We start from the raw sequence: 22,738 nt of genomic DNA on the forward strand, positions 1-22,738 counted from the left end.
CCTTCCAGCAAAAGGAAGGACACTAAGAATAACGGTAAACACAGGTAAGAAAAGAAAAAAGAAAATTCTGCTAAGCCGGCATCTAAGAACGGTAAGTTCGAAAATATTTGTAAATGGTGTTTTGGCGGTCATAAATAGTCCGTTTCGTAAAGTATCGTTATTAGTTTGTTTTTGAGAGAAGAATTATGAGGAAATTCTATATTTTTCACTGGTTTGTGAGATTAAGCATTTTTTTGAATGCGTCCTTCGTATTTTTTTACTGGACGGCTACTAAACATTTAAATTGAATTTTTGCTATAACAACTTTAACACTTGCGATAGCGAAATTGATTTTATTTATTCACTCAAAAAAGAAACAAAAAAAAAACATACACGGTGAATGTAAAATGAAATTACAGTGGTTATAGTGAGCAAAAAATTCATGCATATATACGTCACTTTAAATAACTTCTGTTCTAATGATTGGATTTTTACATACTAAATTTCAGAACCGTGATGGCTCAAGGGATAGAACGCTCGCCTTCCAAAGCGGTGACCCGGTTTCGAATCTCAGTCGATTTGAATTCTGCACCCGGCTTGCATTGACCGCAGTGCTAACGTGAAATATCCTCAGTGGTAGATGGATCATGGGTTAGAAGTTCCTTGCAGTCAAGCTTACCGTGGGAGGTTCTCGTGGTCTTCCTCCCCATGAAACGCAAATGCGGGTTAGTTCCATCAAAATGCTCTCCACGAAGACAAATTTCTTCTAATACTTGATCCAGGAGTTCCCTTGTCTTCTGGATTAAGCTCAAAATTACAAGGATACGTAGTTGAACATTACTAGTCGTGAACCCAAAAATTGGGTCAGCTGTTCAATGACGGTTGTAAAATAAAATATTAAATGTCAATCTTAATGGCTCAGAATGCTGGCCACAAATTAGTGCTAACTGTTAATTAAGTTGTGGAATCAGGCACAAAAAAAGTGTTTCCTTAGAATAAGTGCCAATTTCACGATGGTTTTAGACTCTTGACCATCGAAATATGGAAAGGGGGATAGATACCAATACATAGGTCTAAAGTTTGCTCCCCTTAAAGTTATTTGAATTTTTTTTAGAAACTTTTTAAGCAAATTGGAATGCGTAAAAACTTTTCGATTCGCTAGGAAAATTCCAGAGTTTGGCGAAAAACGCAAAAATTGAAATTAACGTTGAGGAACCCTAAGTTTCGACCGCTCTTCCTGATCAAACTATTGAAATTATATTTCCCAGATTGCTGCCACCCCTTTCATATTTTGAGGATCACTTACGACTTTGTTCGTATTTAAAGGAATTATGCGACTTTATTAAAATTTTATTTCTCAGAAACTATTCAACCGATTTCGTTTAAATTCTGTACTCGCCTCATAGAATTACAATCTTTATAATAATATAAAAATGTGTATCTTACAATTCAAAAATTTGTCGACTATTACTATTATTAAATAAAATAATACAAAAGTAAATAATTATTTTTTGCATGGACAAATTTTATAGTTGCGTTTATATAGTTTGGAATTTTATAGTTGCGTGTAAAAGGTGTTCAATTCGCTTAAAACCTTCTTAGAGATATAGCGATATATGCAAAAAGTAAAATTAGCATTTAGGGGTACAAACTTTGGACAGCTCTTTTGACCAAATTATTGAGACCCTATTTTACAGATTGTAACAACCAACCAGATTTTGAGATCAGAAATCCAAATCCGCCGAAAAAAAGTTAGTTAACACAATGGAAGTACGCTTTTGTGTATGATTTCGTAGCTCAACTGTCTGTACTAATTAATTGTTTGTACTGATCATTAGGGCAAAAAATTATTCAGGGTGTTCCTTTTATTATTTTTTTTAATTTTTATTTTAGCCGCATTTCGAGTTTATATTTCAGGTTTCATTTTTCAATTTCTTTTAAGTACAACGTTTAAAATTTCTAAAAAAAATAATTGTGAAAAATTAAGAAATAAAATCAATCTCTGACATTAATCTACATAAATAATTCATATTGTATTATCTAATTAAAACTAATAATTTTTTTAATGAAAAATTCAGATTATATGTTTCTTCTCTTGTGGCTAAAAAATGCGATTTTTTTGTAACCACTTCGACCTTTTTTTTTTAAATTTTCTTTACGTAAAAAATTCTTTACATAAAGAAAAAAAAACTACAACTTCGACATAATTAATGTTTGCTACTATAATGTTTGACATAATTAATGTTTGCTGCATCGATGAACATTTTCCAATCAAAATGTTCTTAAACATTCCAAAAAATGTCAGTGAAATTTCCTATTTTTTCGTCCTAAGTGAGAAGTGCGAGACTTGAAATTTTCTGAAACAGCGAAGACGAGACGTCAGTAAAATTTTCTTTTTAAAAGAGAGAGATATAAAACTTTTTTAGATTTTTTTTTCGGTCTCTCCTAATAGAGGGAATAGTCAATACGTGGCAAAGCAATAAAAATTTATTCATAAAGGGCACCGACAGTGAGTGACTCATTCAAAAAAGGATATTGCTTCATAATCTTTAGAATGATCTCACAGAGCTGTTTACATTGGCTACAAATTTAATTGAGACTTCACCGGCTTTGAAGATAAAGATTCTGAGGGAATAAAGACAGTCGCAGGTGCTTTGACCAGAATGTGTTCCACTACTTTTAATCTGCAACTCACGTTTAAAAAAGAAAAAGGCGAAATCATTCACGCTTTGAATACTTAATTGAAAAAAATTGCTATATTCTTTAAATTTTAAGGTCAGATTAATTTTTGAATAAGAAATAGGAAAGACAGGTAGTTAAGGGCAATCAACATATATCGCTGGTTCAAAACTAAAACGACACATCTGCAAACGTGTAATGCCTGCAGTTCGTTTTAGTTTTGAAGCAGCGATATGTGCAATTCATTTTTAAAATAACATTAAATTGAAATTAAAACGAAATTGAAAGGCAATGACAGTAACTTTTGTTTCCGTATAAAGTTCTGCATATTTAAGATCAAAAGCTCTGTATATTAAAAAAATTATAAGAAAATATGGTGAAATAAGCTTTCTAATTGAAACTTATAAAACATGCTTAGATATTTGTTTTTTAAAGTTGTTTAATTAACAGTTTGTGCTATTTCCCCCCCCCACTTTAATGTGTTATTATTTTCTTTTTATAATACACTATCTAGCCATTAATGACCGGACACTGTGAAGTTCGGCGGTGGAGGAATTATGGTGAGGTCCTGTTTCTCATGGTTTGGCCTTGGACCCTTGGTGTTAGTGCGTGGAACCCTGAACGCAGAAGGGTATAGAGACATCCTGGACAATTCGGCGCTTCCCACCCTGTGGCAACAGTTCGGTAATGGCCCGTTTGTGTTTCAACACGATAACGCTGCCATTCATAAAGCACATGCCATCACGGACTGGTTTGATGAAATGGGGGTGCAAGAGCTTGACTGGCCATCCCAAAGTCCCGACATCAATCCAATTGAGCATCTCTGGGATGAGTTGGAGCGCCGGTTGAGGGCCAGACCACAACGCCCCAATACCACCACTCAACTCTTCGCCATATTACAGGAGGAATGGCGGGCAATACCTGCCGCCGTGTACCAACACCTAGTGGATAGCCTTCCTAGAAGGATTAAAGCTGTGATTCGGGCGCGTGGCTGCCCTACGCCCTACTGACTTGATACTAGCACCTCATGTATCCGAAATGAGGGGTGTCCGGTTATTAATGGCCAGATAGTGTACATACGAGGCATTATAAAGAGTAATTTTTATCTTAGGATAATTATTCTTTATTTTGAAATATCGCATTTACCATCGTAAAGGAATGCGTCCTGAAGAGAACCTTTAGGTTTTCCCATCAAAAAAATTTTCTATTTTATTTTATAATGATTCCTCTTCATAACATTCTACAACAATAGTTCAAATGCCATACAAAATTTGAACGTTTGATACTTTTGTCACAGGCTAATGAAAAAATTCAGATTTTTGCAACGTGCCAGGTCTATTGGAAAGGTCTTTTGCATTTGTGTTCGCCTGGTATTTTGTAGGCTAATTACTAGCATCCCATAAGTTTTTAAGGTAATTATAAAATGCCCATAAAATTGCTTCATTTGTCTGAATTTTCTCTGGATAAGTACTTTCAATCTTTTGCACTAGAGGGCCACAAAAATAAATTCGCAAAATCCTGTGGGCTACATATCTGCAAATATTATAATTTAGCCAAAAAAATTAAGATACAGATAATTCTAACTTAGGCTATTAAATATTTTTATTTCTTACATGGTCGTATTTTGTTAAAATTTGAAATATTAAAATGGAATCAATTTAGTTTATGTATATTTGTTATTTTCTGAAGCAGATAAAGCATGATGATACTGAGATACTCAAAATACTACAGTCCACAGGGCGAAATTCATAAAACAATTATTATGAAAGAAAGATAATAATTCCAAACTAAATACATAGTTGTACGTGCATTATTTCTGCTTATTTAAAGTAACAATATTATGTGAAATAGTTGTAGTTGGTAATTTCAAAGTGTCCTCCAGATACTGAAGAATGTTAAACGTGCTCGTTTTTGATTTTGTGTTCTTTGACAGAATTAGTTTATTAAATGATTTTTTATATCTCTGAATAAGGCAATAAACAGCCAATACTATAATAGCATCAGCCACGGATTTTGTACTATTAGTTAACATTTGGAATATTTGTTATTCTATTTCTATTTTATTTTCCTGATCAACTATTAATTTAAACAGAATAACACTATTCGGTAGGCCACAGGTGGATCGCGGTTATCGCTACTAGCTTAGGCTTATATTACAACTAGCTTTATCTTATGCAAAAGTTTTGAAAACAAAATTGTTGAGTCCTAGTGGATCAGGATATCTCCTGATAGAGCGCTCGCCTTCCTATAAAGTGACCCAGAAATCGAATCCCAGCGATGGCTAGTCAAAACGAATTTTGCACTCGGCTGGCATCGACCACAGTGCTGACGAAAAATATCCTCAGTGGTCGAGGGATTATGGGTTCGAATCCCTTTGTCGTGAGGTAAACCTTGGGAGGTTTTCGCGGTTTTCCTTTCCATGTATCGCAAATGCGGGTTATTTCTATCAAAATGTTTTCCACGAAGATTAATTTCGTCCAATACTTGATACAGGAATTCCCTTGTCTTCTGGATTAGGTTCAAAATTACAAGACTACAGAGTTAGATATTAGCGATCGTAAACTCAAATTCGGGACGACTGTCCAAAGACTGTTATAAAATAAAAAATAAATTAAAAATACAAAGATCTAGTCGAACATTTCAAAATTGATTATTATGTATGTGCTGACTGTTAATAAGAAAATTAAGGAACGCTCTAACATTATTGGCGATCTGCTTCGAAAGGGTAGAACACAGTGCTAGGAGGGTCTGTGTGAGATTCCAGGGAAAGTAGGTTGAAAAATAATTATAATTAAGAAAAAGAAAAATAACGAAAGTCCTATTGTTATGCCAGTTGAATACTTTTACAAGCTTCTTCAGCATAGTCGTGGTACTGGACCTAGCACGTGAGTAGGTACTTGCACTTCAAAAAAAAAAAAAGATTTCCCATACCCACACATGTGTATGACTTCAGCACCAGCTAAATCTTTATCAGCAAAATGGCGTATTAAGGTTGAGCTAAGCCTCTCTACATAAGTTAGAATGTGAATTAACGATAAGTTAATTAAATTCAGAGTAGTATCGCACATCGAATTTCTTGAAATATATATATTTCTCGTCTACTTCTTTTATTCACTTAGATTTATTATTAGTTTATGTATTCTATTGTAGCCATGATATATTTTAGCTCTGTGTATCTGGCAACTTCAATGCATAATTACTTTGTTCCATATGGCTTCGTGCCTATGTTTGTGTTAAGTCTCTGTGTAAATATATAGCGAAAGAATTGAAATCTTTGAGAAAGAATCTATGTGGAAGAATTTAGAAAGTACCATTTAAGAGAATTGATATTTGACGGGCTGGACTTACTCGAAATAGAATGGAAAGAGCAGTTGCTAACGTAAACAAATGCCGTGTTTCAACAACCAATCACGATCGAGATACCCACACTACGTCACTTGCGGGTATACCATTGTGTTTCTATGCAACATGTGTAGTTTAAAAATGGAAAAAATTATCGACAACACCATAACATTGTTACACGAATCTTACACGTTTAATCAAGAGTCGAATTGATGAACCAATTTATAATCAACTCCTTTGGGAGAATTCAAAATAGTTAGTGAACTACTTAAATCATACAACAGAAATTTTTTTAGTTTGCCCTTTAAAAAATAAAGCACGACGCTGAAATTGCATTAGAGTTACTAATGATTGCATGCATTCAAGAACTTATTGCAAAATGTCTGAAACTAATCAGGCTGATTGAGCGATGAATGATATATTTTCAAATAAGCCTAGAGAGTTGTTGCAATAAGCCTAAATAGATTTAGGCTAATTTAGCTGGATACTTTTCCAATGAACTATTCGCAATGCAAGATGGCAGCGATAGTTTGCATAGCGCACGATATTCTCAGGGATATAGAGATCTCTTCTTTCAATAAGGTGACGTAAGTTCGAATCTCAGTGATGATACGAATATACGTTGATACAAATTTTGGTCCCTGCTTGCAACTACAATTGTGCTGACGTAAAATATCCTCAGTGGTAAACGAATCATGGGTTATAATCGTCGTTGCCATAGGGCAAATCGTGGGAGGTTATCGTCCGTGCAACTCAAATTCGGTTTTCATGCTATAGACTCAGATCTAAAAAATTCATAATATCAAATTTATAAAATCATTAAACCCAGATTAATTATCTTTCGTATTATTTAAAAAAATGTTTAAAGTACCTTAAAAAGAATTTTAGGTGCAGATATTTTCGTTGATAAGAAGATTTTNGGTATCTTGTATTGCCTATATCCATTAGCTGACCAATTTTCAGAATGATTGAGTGAAAAATAAAAAATAAAAATTTGAACGTCCCTTGTCGCCTTAAACCCAGATTAATTATCTTTCGTATTATTTAAAAAAATGTTTAAAGTACCTTAAAAAGAATTTTAGGTGCAGATATTTTCGTTGATAAGAAGATTTTAATTTTAACTACTTTTTTTTGCCTTTTGTATGAACGTAAAAAATGAAACGTTGCAGTGTCTTAAAAATGGCATACAGTTTATATGCTCACGTTTATCAAACGTTTGTTTTTATCTACTTAAACAAATATTTGAAATCAAATTTGATTGAAAGCAGATTGTTTATTTAATTAAAAATTTTGTGAATTAACTGTTTTAACAAAATTTTAGGAAAACAGGAGGGCATTACAAATATCCCAAGTGGTTAAAAACAGCACCCAGGTACCCATCTATGCATTCTCTTAGAACATTGATTAAGTTATATACATGAACGCGTCCTAAAATGTCTTGCTAGATTAATCAAGAGGTTTTGAGTTTTTAGACGGATATTGAATTGATGTCGAGCGTATATCGCTATAACAAATATCGATTGTACTGCAAACACAAATAAAATAAAACATTTGATATTACGTACTCAATGTAACATAATTACTAAAAGTGCCTGAGCCGCGGTGGCTCAGGGGATAGAGCGTTACTTGCCCAATAAGGTGACTCAGGTTCGAATCCAACCAATGGCTGGTTGATACAAATTCTGGTATTTTTCTGGTACTTAGATATTTATCACCTGTGTGCAAAAAGAGTGAATTTTTTCGCCTATTTCACGTAAGAACAATGGCTGCCAATGAATAAAATTTTGAAAAAAATTGTCAACTAAACTGAGATTCTCAAATTAGATCACAGTTTGCAGAGATAGATTTGCATTTAGTTTAGGAAAGCATGTAGTGGAGAAACACTTACTGTTATGAGAAACAGAAATAGTCACCCATTTGAGTTTAAAAAAATTACATTAATATAATAATAACACGTTTACCCGTTCACTCAGTTTAAAAAAAGGATTCCGCTTTTCGAGAATAATATTTTTTTATTGAAAACCGTCGTTGAACAGCCGACCCAGTTCTTGGGTTTACGACTACTAGTGGTCAACTCTGGAGCCATGTAATTTTGAGCCCAATCCAGAAGACAAGGGAACTCTCCATCAAGTATCCGGGGAAATTTTGTTCTGATGAAACTAGCCCGAATTTGCTTTACATGGAGAGGAAGACCACGAGAACCTCCCCCTGTTAGCCTGACGGCAAAGGGATTCTAACCCATTATTTGTCTACCACTGACGATCAGCACTGTGATCTGTGCGAGCCGTGGGCAGAGTTCGAATCAGCTAGCCGACGCTGGGATCTACCCTACGTCACTTCATCGGGAGTCGAGCGCTCCATCTCCTGTGCCACCGCGGCTTCCTCGAAAATAATTGAAACTTTTCCATCTATTTTAGATTGCGCACTGTACATTTTTACATTTGTTAATGTGCATATTATCCAAATGATATTTATCTTTGCAGATACAATTATATCTTAAACAAAAATTATCGTTATAGATATTGCTTACATTATTGTCGTATTCGATTATGATTGCGAAATTTATGTTGTCGTAATTATCGTATATTTGATATTTATTGCATTATGCAACATTCACGTTATGGTGGTGTGAGCATACATTCTAAAGCATCGTTGAAAAAAATATCAATGTTTCACGATATATCAAAATATTGATCAGTCCCCACGATCAGCTCTAGTCTATAGCCATATCATATGGTCTATCCTATTCTTAATTCTGAAGATTCTTACACCCTCAAAATATGGATCCCGGGAACAAAAATATTAGGTTCTAAGTTTTGATGAAAATTCCGAAGATTCTTACCCCCTGAAAATTTGTGCCTCGAAATCAAGAGACTTGCATTCCTATTTTTGATGAATTCCGAAGAGTTTTGCCTTCTCAAAATATGGCTTCCTAAAGCAACAGATTTGCATTCTAAGTTTTGATAAATTCTGAAGAACTCCCTAAAAACTTGTGAATCGAAATCAAGAAACTTGCATTCTTATTTTTAATGAATTCTGAAATTTTTTTTAACTAAAGCAAGATATTTGGATTCTGAATTTTGATGAATTCTGAAGATTCTTATTTAATAACAATAGAAGATAATCGAATAGAAAGGTAATAAATATCATAACAAATGGTTAGATATCGATATTTTATGACAATACATCGAGAATATTAAGAGTTCGATATCGCCAAGCACAAATCTTAAGTAATCTTAGTTAAAAATGCAAATCAGTTTTGCAACGGCCATTATGAACAGAAATCATTACAATCAATAAAATTGGAATTGTTATGTAAATTGCTGTCATTAATGTGTTTTATGACAGTTTTAATACAAAAACTCCGTGTTCTGCACGAGAGGTTAAGTCTTTGATTACATTTCACGCTAAGTTAAGCATATCAGCCTCATCTCTCTCTTATATAATCACATAAATCTATTTTTCTCACTAAATAACAATGGCCAGACGTTATATTGCATTTAAATAATGTATAATTTCACAACATTACTTTTGCTTATCTTCAAGTTTTTTCATTCCTATTGAAGATGTTTGTGATAATAGTGTTCTTGAATGGCATCACTTTCCGCTTTGCTAGAATTAGTAATCAGGGAAAATAAAATGAGCTACACAGTTTCAGTTCTTTAAACTCGAATTATGTCTATGATTTTATGCGAGCCGTTGTGGCTCAGGGGATAGAGCACTCGCCTCCTATGAGATGGCCCTGATTCGAATCCCAATGATAGCTGGTAGATAAGAATTCCTCACCCGGCTCGCACCGACCACAGTGCTGACGTAAAATATCCTCAGTGGTAGACGATCACGGGTTATAATCCCCTTACCGTCAGGCTAACCGTAGGGGTAGTTTTCTTGGTTTTCCTCTCCATATAACGCATCTGCGGGGGTTGATTCCATCAAAGAAGTCCTTCACGAAGGCAAATTTATTCGCAATACTTGATCCTGGAGTTCCTTTGTCTTCTAGATTGGGTGCGGAATTACAAGGCTACGGAGTTGAACTTTGGTAGTCGCAAACCCAAAATTGGGCCGGCTACTGTTATATAATATTATATTGTTATAATAATATTATATTATTATAATAATTTTATGAAGAATCGTGGTGGCTCAGGGGATAGAGCGTTCGCATTCCAATGAGGTGAAAAGGATTCGAATCCCAACGATGACTGGGCGATACGAAGTCCGGCTCGCACTGACCATAGTGCTGACGTGAAATATCCTCAATGGTAGACGGATCATAGGTTAGAGTTCCCTTGCGGTCAGGCTAACCGTGGGTGGTTTTCGTACTTTTCTTCTCCGTGTTACGTAAATGCGGGTTATTTCCATCAAAAAGTCCTCCACGGAGGGTAAGTTTCACCAATACTTGATCAGGGAGTTTCCTTGTCTTCTTGATTGGGTTCAAAATTGCTAGGCTACGGAGTTAAACATTGGTAGTCGTAAACTCAAATATGCGTCAGCTGTTCAACAAAGGTTATAATTATTATATAACTTAATGCTTTTCTAAATGGCAGAGCTCCTTGTTTTATCTCTTCTGATTAACAACTCCCATGATTGCTTCACATTTACAACTCGACACAAAACAGTGTGTTTCTGTAAATATTTACTTCATGAAATATGAGTCCTTTTCAAAATTAAATGACATTCAGAAAACTTTTTTTTAAGAAAATAAATAAATAAATATTCTATTTGTTTCTTATAAAAATTTCAGGCGCTATTGGAATGTTTCGCGCACATAAAACTGAAAACAGGGTTACAGTTTTTGATTTGGAACGTAAAGTAAATAAACAAATAAATAAAACATTGACTTGAATTCGCTCTCTCTTACCAGTGTTTAAAAGTGTTTAAACAACAGGAAGTGTCAGAGTTTTGGCACTTATATTACTGTTACCAACATACATTATCAAACAGGCCTCTTTCTCTTTTTTATTATAACAAATGATAAAACTACTTTTTATGGAAAAATATCAAGCTTTTATTAAATCTTATAATTTTATATTTTAAATTAATATTAAAAAAATGTTCATACAATTTAGTCGAATTAACACTGTAAACCACTTTTTGTTAAATCAAATATTAATATAAAGCTTAATAACTGGTAGTTAAAGGAGTGGGGAAAAATAACAGAAGGAAGGCTGTTGGTAGATTTAAATTTTAAATGTTTTTGTAATGCTAATCACTGATCTTTAGTCATACAAATATTGATTCCTACCTAAATTTCTTTTATTAAACTTGTGCACTGAAATACTAAATTCAAAGTCAATAAAAGTCACTAGTTGAAGGAAATTTTCCTCATATTTAAAAAATTAAGCTTTAAAAGATATTCAATATTAAGTTTTTCTTCGTAAATTTATTCTTCATTCGTATTTTTAAAATTTATCAGAAAAATTTGAAATATTTCAAATACAAAACAAAAATCGATTAAGGTAATGCTTTACTTAAAACAATCTAAATTTGCATTTTACTGTTATGTATAAAAGAGTGGAGTAAAGGGAAAAGTAAGGAGAGTACTTTGAAAATATTTTTCAATAATTATGGTAATTGAGTATGAAAAACTTTGAGGCAACATTAAACAATTGGATTTTTCTTAAAAAGTAATTTCAAAACTGCATATTAGATAAGCAGTGCTATGATTTACATAAAACACAATTTTCAGAACTAGATAAATTAAATTTTTTTCAATTAACATTTGGTTTTATCGCAGTTTAAATAAGAAGAAAAGAGGCTGTTAAGTAGCCATTTAATTACGCAGGTGTTATTTGTACCAACTTTTTTTTAAAAAACTCAAATCATTTTTTACTCAATCCCTATTAATATTTTATGTAAAAATATTTGAAAGCAATGATTTTCTTCTGTTATAACAAATTTAGTGAATTTTCTTATCAATTAATGATAATTTTGATTTCCAGAAATATCAAATTGTGATTTCCAGAAATATCAAATTGTCTATTGCAAATTTTTATAGCATTAGTAGTGTAATTTCAAATAAAAAAATATGTGTTTAAGCATTAATAAACCTTTTTCGGTTTCTCTAAAATTATGTTTGATGTTTGGTAAACAAAGGAAAAAAACAATGGCGAATATTTCCTCTCTATCTAGTAATGTCTAATACTTTCTATGACCAGATTTTCTTATTTTCTACCCCTGTAGTCTACTGGAGGGAACTACTGTTCGTTTTCAAGGGCAGAAACTTCTTTTCGGGACCGATTCAATTTTTAGAAGGGCTACCGGACACTGCAAATGGAAATTACACAATCTGATGGAAAGCTATGAGATCTAAGTTCAATCCTGACTGCAAACGAAGCAACCAGTGTGTATATGCAGCAAGGTGCACTTTAAATCTGCCGTGCCGGTAAGTCCTCTTGTTGATTGTGGTGTAGAAGTTTGTGATATTCATACCTGTGATATTCAACCCTGCTGTGAGTTTTTGTGTGCTACATACTTAATTAACTGTTACTGATCATTTCATAAAAACTTTCAAAAAAGCATTTGAAGACTGCTTGGAAATATAATTGCAAGTAAACAAAGACTCGTAATTGGAGGAATAAACTCAATCTGTGTCAAATAGTTCTAAAGTCATGATTTTTTTTAAATTTAAAAATGATAACAAGTAAAATAAAAGCGCTTAATCCATCTGTCGTTTTTTTTAATAAAGAATAAAAATTATTTTATTTACGAACAAAAATACTTTTTTAAATTGTGTATTACCAAAAGATTATCGACATGTTTATTTTAAACTATGAAGGTTAGAACGTTCTGCATTTAGAATTAGATGAAGTTCATTTTATAATGTGTTTTGTTTTGAAATAAAACTATTATGTTGTAAAATGGTGTAATGTATATTTTGATTTTTTTTATTCTTAATTATAGAAAAGTGTAATTTCTTCTGCAACTTTGTAATAAATTTTCAAAATTTTTAAAAAATTGGGAATTGGCAGATATGATGTTTGCATTGATAAAGCTTAGTAAGATATAATGTTGGAAATTTTTTATAGTCGCAATGAAGTGTAATGAAAACAATTGAATATATTTAAAATGTTGGTTACTTTTAATTTTTGATATGATATCGGAAGCAATTTTCTTCTAACACTAACTTTAAAGTCTATCTCAAACTTGTGAGTATTTTTATTATCAGCATCGTGTTTATTTCTTAAATTTTAAATTATATATTTCAAATATGAGACAAGAAGCCTATACTTTTGTCATGTTTAAAATAATATAATAGAAAGATACTGATAATCGTAAAAATTTTTTTGATTGACTTATTGGGAGTACAAGCAATATCCCGCCGTTTTCTATCAAAAACTAGTAGTTTATTGTGAAAAAGCGGTACATTATCTTTTATTCAAAAAATCATCCATTACTAGGCACTACCTTTTCCCATCCTTCTGGGAACATCCAGATACCACGTCGGAAGAACTCTTCATATTTCGAGGATATCCCCGAATCGATCCATTCCTTGATTTCTTCAAATGATGTAAATTTCCGCTTAGACAGACCATGTGCCATCGCCCAGAATAGGTGATAATCTAAAGGGGCAAGGTCTGGCGAATACAGCGAGTGGGTTAAGACTTCCCATTCAAGTGTTTCCAAATGGCAAAATCAATTTTCATGCATAGCCATTTCCACGGCAATCGAAGCGTACATCAATCTTGAACCTTCGGAGCAGCTTAGTGGTATCATCATCTTCAGCGACTGCAGGTCTGCCTTACAGGCCCTCAGCAAAGGTACCTCAAGCCTAATTTTGAATATCATAGAACAACTTGGACAACTTCAACGTCTCCAGAAAAAATGCTTTTTGCAGTGGATTCCCGCCCACGTGAATCTGGTTCCTTGGCTATAAATGCCAGAGATCTCAATCAAAATACAATCCCAACTACGCTGGCAGATGCAAATGCTTTTGCAAAGTCAAGACTATTCACCACCTTAAAAATCAAGGCCCACGATCAAATAACTAATCTTGACATCGACAGGAAGACAGTCACCACTCTCATCAGACTAAGAACAACACATCATAAAAACATGAAAATCTCTGCAGATGGAACTAGAAAATATCAAAACTGTGGCAACTGTCTTAATGTGGAACTCACACCATATCATGTTTTTAACTGACCTGCAGTCGCTGTAGGACTTCACCCCTTAAACTACCCTACAAAAGAAGATTTATATTCATTTAAAGCCATAGAGATAGCAAAGAATGTTCAAGCACACCATGAGATATGATTCAATGGAGGATACGACACTAACCAACCAATTTTCATGCAAAATCGACGTTCAATGTCTCTGAACTTCAGTTCGAATTGGAACCCTACTTCCTTGTTTTTGGATCATTCTCAACGATTTTAAATTATATGAGATTGCTTGCTGAATCACTTGTAATGTAAGAGCAAGTTCTTTTTGCATTTGAGACGAATCTTCTTCAAGTAATTTTTCCAATTCCTTGTCTTCGTACAATTTGGGCCTTTCAATGCGTTCATAGTCTTTTGCGTCTAACTCACGGTTTTTAAACTTCTGACACTCACGACAACTTCTCTCACTTAAAGCAGCCTCACCGTACGCTTCTCCAAGCAATCGATGCGCCTCAGCTGCAGATTTCTTCATATTAAAGAAGTAAATGTTAAGTTCCCGAAAACGATGTTTATTTGGCACAAAACTTGACATTTTTGCAAGAAAACAATAACGTAATGCTAATACGGAATCACTAATACTTTATAGTTATGTTGTTACCAGATGAGCAACCTCACAATAAGACGTTTAACACCAATCAATTTCTACATAACCTTTTTGCAGTGCCCTCTTGTGACGAACGGAGGAACTTATTTGTACACCCAATAATATTTCAATTAAGGACATTTACATTATAATAAAAAAAATTCTAATCTATAAAAAAAAAGAATTTTGCTTAAATTTGCATTTGAAAGGTCCGGTATATTCATTGTGAAGACATGTTGTGCAAAAGCATAAAGTAGCTTTTTCTATGGGTTAACTAATGGATACCAGAAACCTAATTTCATTTTCTTTTTTTTTAAAAAGTCACGTTTAAGGCGTTTACAAATAACTCCTATTTTGTTTTTAATACGTTCGTAATGCATAATCTCTTATTAGCGAAGAAAATTTCTGTTGTGGCCACATAAAATTGATTTCACGTTATAAGAAATTATTGGCAATTTTTGTAACATTAATTGTTTTCCTAGTTTTACTCCCTAAAAATATTTCTAAGGGTACTTTCGGATTTTGTTAAGTAAAATTTCAGATACTAAAAGAATAAAGTTACATAAGTATTTTTCCATTTAATTTCAGTAAAAAAATGTATAAAAGTAAGTATATTGAATATTTTTAAATAATTCTCTTCATTTTCCCAATTATTAAAAAAAATAAGAGTTCGAAAAGTTAAACAATAATTTCTTTTTTTAATCTTGTTTAAATCTTAAAACAAAGCTAAAAAATTACATGTAGTTGTATTTTAAAGTGGAATAAAACATTTTTTTCAAGTTAAAATTTCCACTCAATTCAAATGTAAGTTTAACTTTATAATTATATAGTGTGTTTTTTATTATATAATTTCAGAATATAAATGTATGATAATCGTGAAATTATAATTGCCTAGAGTAATGACTCTTATAAACTAACAAATTCAATTAAAATTTCGATACAATTGGGTCATTTCTGAAAAAAAAAATTAGGAATGCTATTAAAATTAAACGCTTGAAAATTATTAATGATACAAAATTTATCTGAAAACTCATTGTATTAAGAAAAGAAAAAAATATCAATAAAAGTTTAGCTATTCAAACATTATTTTTTAATTAAATTTGAAATATTTATAAAAAAAAAAACAATTGGACACAAAATATAGTTTGGAATAAGAAGGAGGAAAATAAAATGTATGGTAGCAGAATTCGGTTATATAATTTTATTTCGTATTTCTGTATGGCTTAGGAAATAATTCGTGGGATAACATTATAAAACTATTGTACCATGTTTTATCGCTTCACAAGAACACAGAAAATTAAATACAATAATATCACCAAATTATTCTACTTTCATCCTATTCTACTACTTACTAATTCCAAAAATTAAAAACGACGCAAGAAAGTAACAGAAAATTTCATAATATACATAATTTTTACTATATATAATCCCGTTTTTAGATAAATAATTCCGTTCAAAATAACATCCGTAATTATGTATAATCCCATATTATACTTATGAAATAATATTATGGCGAAAACTTGATAATATTAGTTTGTATAGAATCTAACGTTACATAATGATGAGAAAACGGCGACATTTTGTATCGTTCTAATTTTCGAAAGTTATGCAAAATAACGTTAGATTTCTCTGGTTTTCTAATGTTATCTAATATACTGCTTGGGGAATGAAGTCCCCATCAATCATGGTTCAAAATTTGACAATTCAAATATACAATTTACGTAATATCCAGTTTAAAGTACCCCTTGCCCTTTTTAAGCTAATGGCAACTATTTTTTCATGGTTAGTGAACTCTAAATATATTTTTCTTGTCTTTTCATCCTGAAAAAAGTGCTGCAGATTAGCGACTATCATTACGAAGACCTTTATGCGGGCAACTGATTAAAGATAGCCAAACCTGTGGGAACCTTTTACGGTTCCATATAAACTCTATGGACACGACACCAGCCAGTACATCTTGCAACTGGGGATAAATCATCAGTATTACAGAATGTACTAGGTTAGCAACGATGTTCAGGTATAGTGTCTAATTCAAATTACCATGCACACGAAAAATAGGTATCTTGTAAGAGTCCTCAAGCCACGATACTGTTAGGAAATATTTCATTTGCATTAAACTGCGTGGTTTTCATAAAACGGCCACTTCGTACGTTTTCCCAGTTTATTAGTGTTATTTAAATCTAAAAGTTCAAGTCTGACAATGATTTGGCAAATAACGAGTAAAATTTAAAAATTAACATTACAAAATATAACACTTCCTTTCTATTGAATTCGTTAAAAAAATTTCCTTTTTCTGACTGAAAAACCACTAATATATATTTTGAAATAACTGTTAACCGGTAAAATGTAGATATCAGTTTTTTTAACAGATTATCAAGCTAATACGCAGATTAACTAGGGTGAATAGTTAAATTGCATAAAAATTTTTCTCAGTAATCTGAAAAACACCCAGATGATCTACACAATTCCTTCTAGACACTCGTTAAAGTGATAATAAGGTCTCTTCTGAAACAACAGCAACGTTTCTGTACGCTTAAAATAACATATTGTTGTTTATTTATTTTTAGCTATCTAAAAAGTCAAGTGACTGCAATCAAACAGTCAACACTTTAGTGGAATAAGTCATCAATCACTTTAAAAACTACAACACAAAGAATCAAACAACTTAAAATATCATTACACTCAAAGAAATCAACACAATACCATTCGTTATTTATAGAATCCAAATCTAAATTTTGTATCTAAAGAATCTAAATCTAAATTCAGTATCTAAAGAATCTAAGCCTAAATTCGGTATCTAAAGAATCTAAATCTAAATTCGGTATCTAACGAATCTAAATTTTGTATCTAAAGAATCTAAATCCGGTAAATAAAGCATCTAAATCCGGTATCTATAGAGTCTAAATCTGAATTCGGTATCTAAAAAATCTAAATTTGGTATCTAAAAGAAATCTAAATTCGGTATCTAAAGAATCTAAATCCGGTATCTAAAGAATCTAATTCTAAATTTTGTATCCAAAGAATCTAAATCCGGTATATAAAGCATCTAAATCCGGTATCTGAAGAATCTAAATCTGAATTTTGTATCTAAAGCATCTAAATCCGGTATCTAAAGCATCTAAATCCGGTATCTAAAGCATCTAAATCCGGTATCTATAGAATCTAAATCTGAATTCGGTACCTAAAAATTCTAAATTCGAGATCTAACGAATCTAAATCCGGTATCTAAAGAATCTAAATCTAAATTCAGTATCTAAAGAATCTAAACCCCGTATCTAAAGAATCTAAATTCGGTATATAAAGAATCTAAATTCGGTATATAAAGAATCTAAACCCGGTATCTAAGGAATCTAAACTCGGTATATAAAGAATCTAAATTCGGTATCTGAAGAATCAAGTCGATACCATCAAAAAATCAGTTGATAGAATGAAGGAAACAAATGTTTGACTCAGAAACCATTAATGCGCACAATACTAGCTTTTTGATTGTGCACTTTAACGGATCAACCCTAGTTCATTTTCAGATAAGCTATGTGATGCTGTATCCAAATGACAATACAAATTTCAACACTCACCACAGAAGAATGCAGGAATAATAGCCGGCGAGTCTGTATCTTCTTCCCCAGCAAAAACCTTCCAGTTCTTGGGTGAAGTACTCGGCAACTGTGAGAAGGGGAAAAGGCAAGCCCCTCACTAAAGCACCCCTATATTCAGCCTTCATTTCATCAGCTGAAAATATTAAAAAGTTTTTAAAATCAATACAAAGTGAATATATTAACGAGGCTGAAAAAAAAAACAAATTTATAAAGAAAACAAGAACATCTGCATTACTAATTCACTTTATTCAAGACCGTGTTTCATGTTTTCCACGGTAAGGGACAGTATTTGTAGAGATTGTTTCAACTTCCGGTAGAAGAATTTCTGCTGGTGTGAACTAAATGGCATAAATCCGTATCTCAACGTTCAGGTAATTGCATATCAATATAGGATATTTCCCTAAGTACTTTTATTCATATCTGATGCTTAAAAATATGAAAAACACATTTTTTCGCAAAAACACGATACAAAAATTAAATTTAGAACAACTCAGTATTCCGAGTATATACAAGCAAACCCGGAACGTCGGAAAAAGAAACAGTCACATCAAAGCTATGACGTCAGAGGAAGACCTTAAGACTTCCAGTAGTTTTTTTAAATTTTTTTAGGAGCAAAACGAGACATTAGGTTTTGCTTGAAAAGGTTACAATTTGTTGCAGATAAATTTTAAATGCAGCTTAATAAATGAATATGTTTTTTTAAACTGTCTCTCTGTCTTTTGCGTCTTACAAATGCACTAAATAACTTTTTTAACTAAATCAATTAGTGATTCTGACAGTTTGAATCCGGACCCCCCTATTGTTCGCTGACAATTTTTTTTAAAATATTCAATTATTTTATATTTTACTTTTTATATTTTACTTTTTATTTATATACAAGAAAAGGAAAAAACAAGAGAGAAATATCTCGATTACCTGGGATCACATGACCCTTATGGCAAACCATAAAAGCTTTTTATATTATAATTGCGCAAAGAACGATAATACATAAAACTAGAGCCACGATGGCTCAGGGGATAAAGCATTCGCCTCCCAACGAGATGAGCGGGTTCGAATCCCAGCGATGGCTAGTCGATACGAAATCCGCACCCGGCTCGAACCAATCTCAATGCAAACGTAAGATATTCTCAGTGATAGATGGATCATGGGTTAGAATCCCCTTGCGGTCTGCCTAATCGTGGGATGTTTCCGTGATTTTCCTTTCAATTTAACGCAAATGCGGGTAAGTTTCATTAAAAAGTACTCCACGAAGGTAAATTCCCCCAAAACTTGATCGAGGAGTTCCCTTGTCCTCTGGATTGGGTTCAAAATTACAAGTCTATGGAATTGAACATTGGTAGACGTAAACTCAAAATTGGATCGGCTGTTCAACGACGATTATAAAATAAAATACATAAAACTTAATAGCGAAAAATATAATGCACACAACCTTCTAACAAGGTTAAAAATAGGTAAACAATTTACAGTCGCTTTATTTTGTAAGACTTACAGAGAGTTGAAAGAGATTCTCAAAATTGCTAATCGTAAATTATAATACTTTTAACTTCCATTTGAGCCTTTGTGAGGGACGTCTTGCAAATCGATGGGAATATTATCGAAGAATTCAGGAGCTAAATAACTGAAGTTCTTGCATGATGCATTTTTTTGGGGTATTATTGGTATGTTTTGGTAGGTCATCGTGGGTTCATAATGTCCCTTACACTCGTTTGGGTTCATACATAAATCCACACATATTTTATTGAAGAAAAAAGAGACGAATCGGAAGAATGTTTATAAATTTGAAATGATTAATTGCATTATTGACACCAAGCAAAATTTTTATAAATTTTCTTCATAGTCCATCAAGTTTTTTAATATTTGAGTAATAAGTCACCACCCAAATCGTTAGATCGTAATTTATTTGCAAATGATCCCATTAATAATAAAAGACTATTCAACATTTTTCGTTCGCTTTATATTTAAATTAACAAAAATTATAAATTAATTTATTGAACACATGGTTCTATATATACATATTTTTAGCAGGCATGGGTTCTTACTAATCGAATTTGCACAAGCTTTTGTTTAAAAGTCGAAAAAAATTATATTTTTCCTCAAAAAATTTATAAATCCAAGATTTTTTAATACGATGTTGCAATAAATAATTATTGAAAATAGTGATAACTGCGTTGAACAGGTTAAATAAAGCATATTTTTCCATCCAAAACTTGTTTAATCTTTTAAAAATTTACTTTAATATCACTTAAAAGAAAAATACTAAATGATATAAGGTTTTTCTCAAAACTGTGCTTACTAGTCGAAGTAAATACCGAACTTCCGTGAGAAAAGTTCAAGAGTGTTTGTTAATATGGAAGAAGTATTAAGAAAAAATTTGGTCCTATCTATGATAGTTTAATATTGAGAATAAAAAAACAATTTAGAAATTTTGAAAAAGTATAAAGGCATTGATTTAATCATTGTTAACCTTTCGACACAGATTTTTTATTCAATATATTTTTCATACTTTTTACACTATTTTGTATTAATTTAGATCAAAATAAGTGAAAAAAATTATATTTATGCTTTCAATAATTTATTGTTACAAAATACAATATACACCAGTATGTTTTTTTTGAGTTAAAGGTAAAATTTTTCAAACGCGGCTCCCTACCAAGCAATATTTTTTTCGAATTAGCACTTATTTGCAGTTATTCAGATGTTAGAAAAACAATAATTCATCATTGAAATTGTTAAAATTTACAAAATCAACTATTGATACATTTTGGAATATGAATGAAAGAAAAAAGTTTCAGACTGATTTTTTGTATTTTATATTTTAGAGCAAATCTAAATTCGATATTCTAACAGTAACTATTACACTCTTTTTGATAATTAAAAAATACCAAAATATATATTTTCTTGTAATTAGAGAGTCAGAAAAAAAATGGGACACCAGTATCCCAATTGTGCCAAAGGGATAAGAACACTGAACTTGGTTGGGTCGCATTAAGCGGACGATCTTAATACTCCGTTGAAAAATTAAGAAAAGATCATTGTGGAATAGGATTTAAGTATTCATCCGCGACTGCATATAATTCCGTTTTATTTAGCTATCAAATTATAGATATGTGCTTCGAAAACAATATAAAAGCTTTTAAAAGTTAAACACGCCAGACAGAAATTTAAATCGTGCTATCTTTCACGATATATATCATAGAATAATTTTTTAAAAAAAAGGTTATAGTTTCGTAGTCTTACTGGAATCCCAGACTTAACGACATATTTCAGTAAACATGGAAAACATTCGTTTTTAAAAAGAAATAACTATATGACGTTACAAGAGCATTGGATTTGATTGGACCACTAAAAATTGCGCGTCTCCATTGACATGCTCTTAACAAATCAAATGCGAGAAAAATAATTTTTCCTTTTGTTTCGCTGTAGAAGAAAATCGTCTGCAAGAAACAATATTCATTATTCTTTCATCAGTTTCTTTAAATGTGAACAAAAAGGCGCATATTTAATACGTTTTTTTGATAACATTTTTATTAATTCTTATTACTTATCAATTAATTATTGTAAGAAAGCACGCAAAAAAAGAGAGACAACGTCGTTTCAAGAGTTGGCGACATTGATATACGTTGGCGCTGGGAGCTTGGCATCCATTTTGCGTGCACTTAGATGCAAACAGGCCCGCTACGTGAAGATAATGGTTTTTTTCTTAGCTTGCAATAAAGTATAACAGACTTGTGAGAAAGTCATATGACACAAATCCTGGCTGCTCTAGCTAAAGGAAAAGATGAAGAGGATATAAAAAAGTTAAAAATTAAGAAATTTATAACTTTGAACCGTGAGGAATGGAGTCGATCCTGAGGCACGCTCGGGTCCCCTAAGGACAGTTAATCAAATTAGTATAAGAAGTATTACTATTATAATTATACTAGTATAATTATTTTCAAAATTATACGTTAATTTGCATAAAAATCATGATGGTTTCTCAAAAAAGCCCTCTTCTTTATATTCTTCATTTACTCTCAATTTTCAATGCATTTTTATGAATTTGTATTCGTTTTCCATACGAGAAAGCTAATTAACATGAATGTAGTAAAAATTAAAGTAGGATATTGCGAATATTCCCTTTCTTGGTTGATATATAGCTATAGCACTCAAATGTCTACTTGAGTTATTTATCTGGTCACAAAGTATGTTTCATTCATTTTTTGACCACTACAAGCAGAATCTATTTCTAAATTGAATCCACGGAAATGTAGCTTCAATTCAAATTTCAATGACCACCAAATTGAATATTTTACTGCAGAATTACAATGCTAACAGCAATTTTAATGCAGAACAACGATGCATTGTTGTCCAAACGAGAGCAGAATTGAGAGAGCCTTGATTTTGATAACAGTGGAAATTTC

At 32.0% G+C, this 22,738-nt stretch overlaps 1 protein-coding gene across 1 annotated transcript in view; it reads right to left on the reverse strand.

Annotated features, from left to right (window-relative positions):
* The window catches only part of LOC107456259 (dual oxidase maturation factor 2), a 90,750-nt gene that overhangs the window by 42,038 nt on the left and 25,974 nt on the right, over positions 1–22,738 (reverse strand). Inside the window, exon 3 of the mRNA XM_043041977.2 lies at positions 18,318–18,471. Coding sequence (XP_042897911.1) covers positions 18,318–18,463 — 146 coding nt within the window. The 5' untranslated portion in view covers positions 18,464–18,471. The remainder of the gene's footprint in view (positions 1–18,317; positions 18,472–22,738) is intronic.

This window comes from Parasteatoda tepidariorum, chromosome 3 (assembly GCF_043381705.1).
Source record: "Parasteatoda tepidariorum isolate YZ-2023 chromosome 3, CAS_Ptep_4.0, whole genome shotgun sequence".
Lineage (NCBI taxonomy): Eukaryota > Metazoa > Arthropoda > Arachnida > Araneae > Theridiidae > Parasteatoda > Parasteatoda tepidariorum.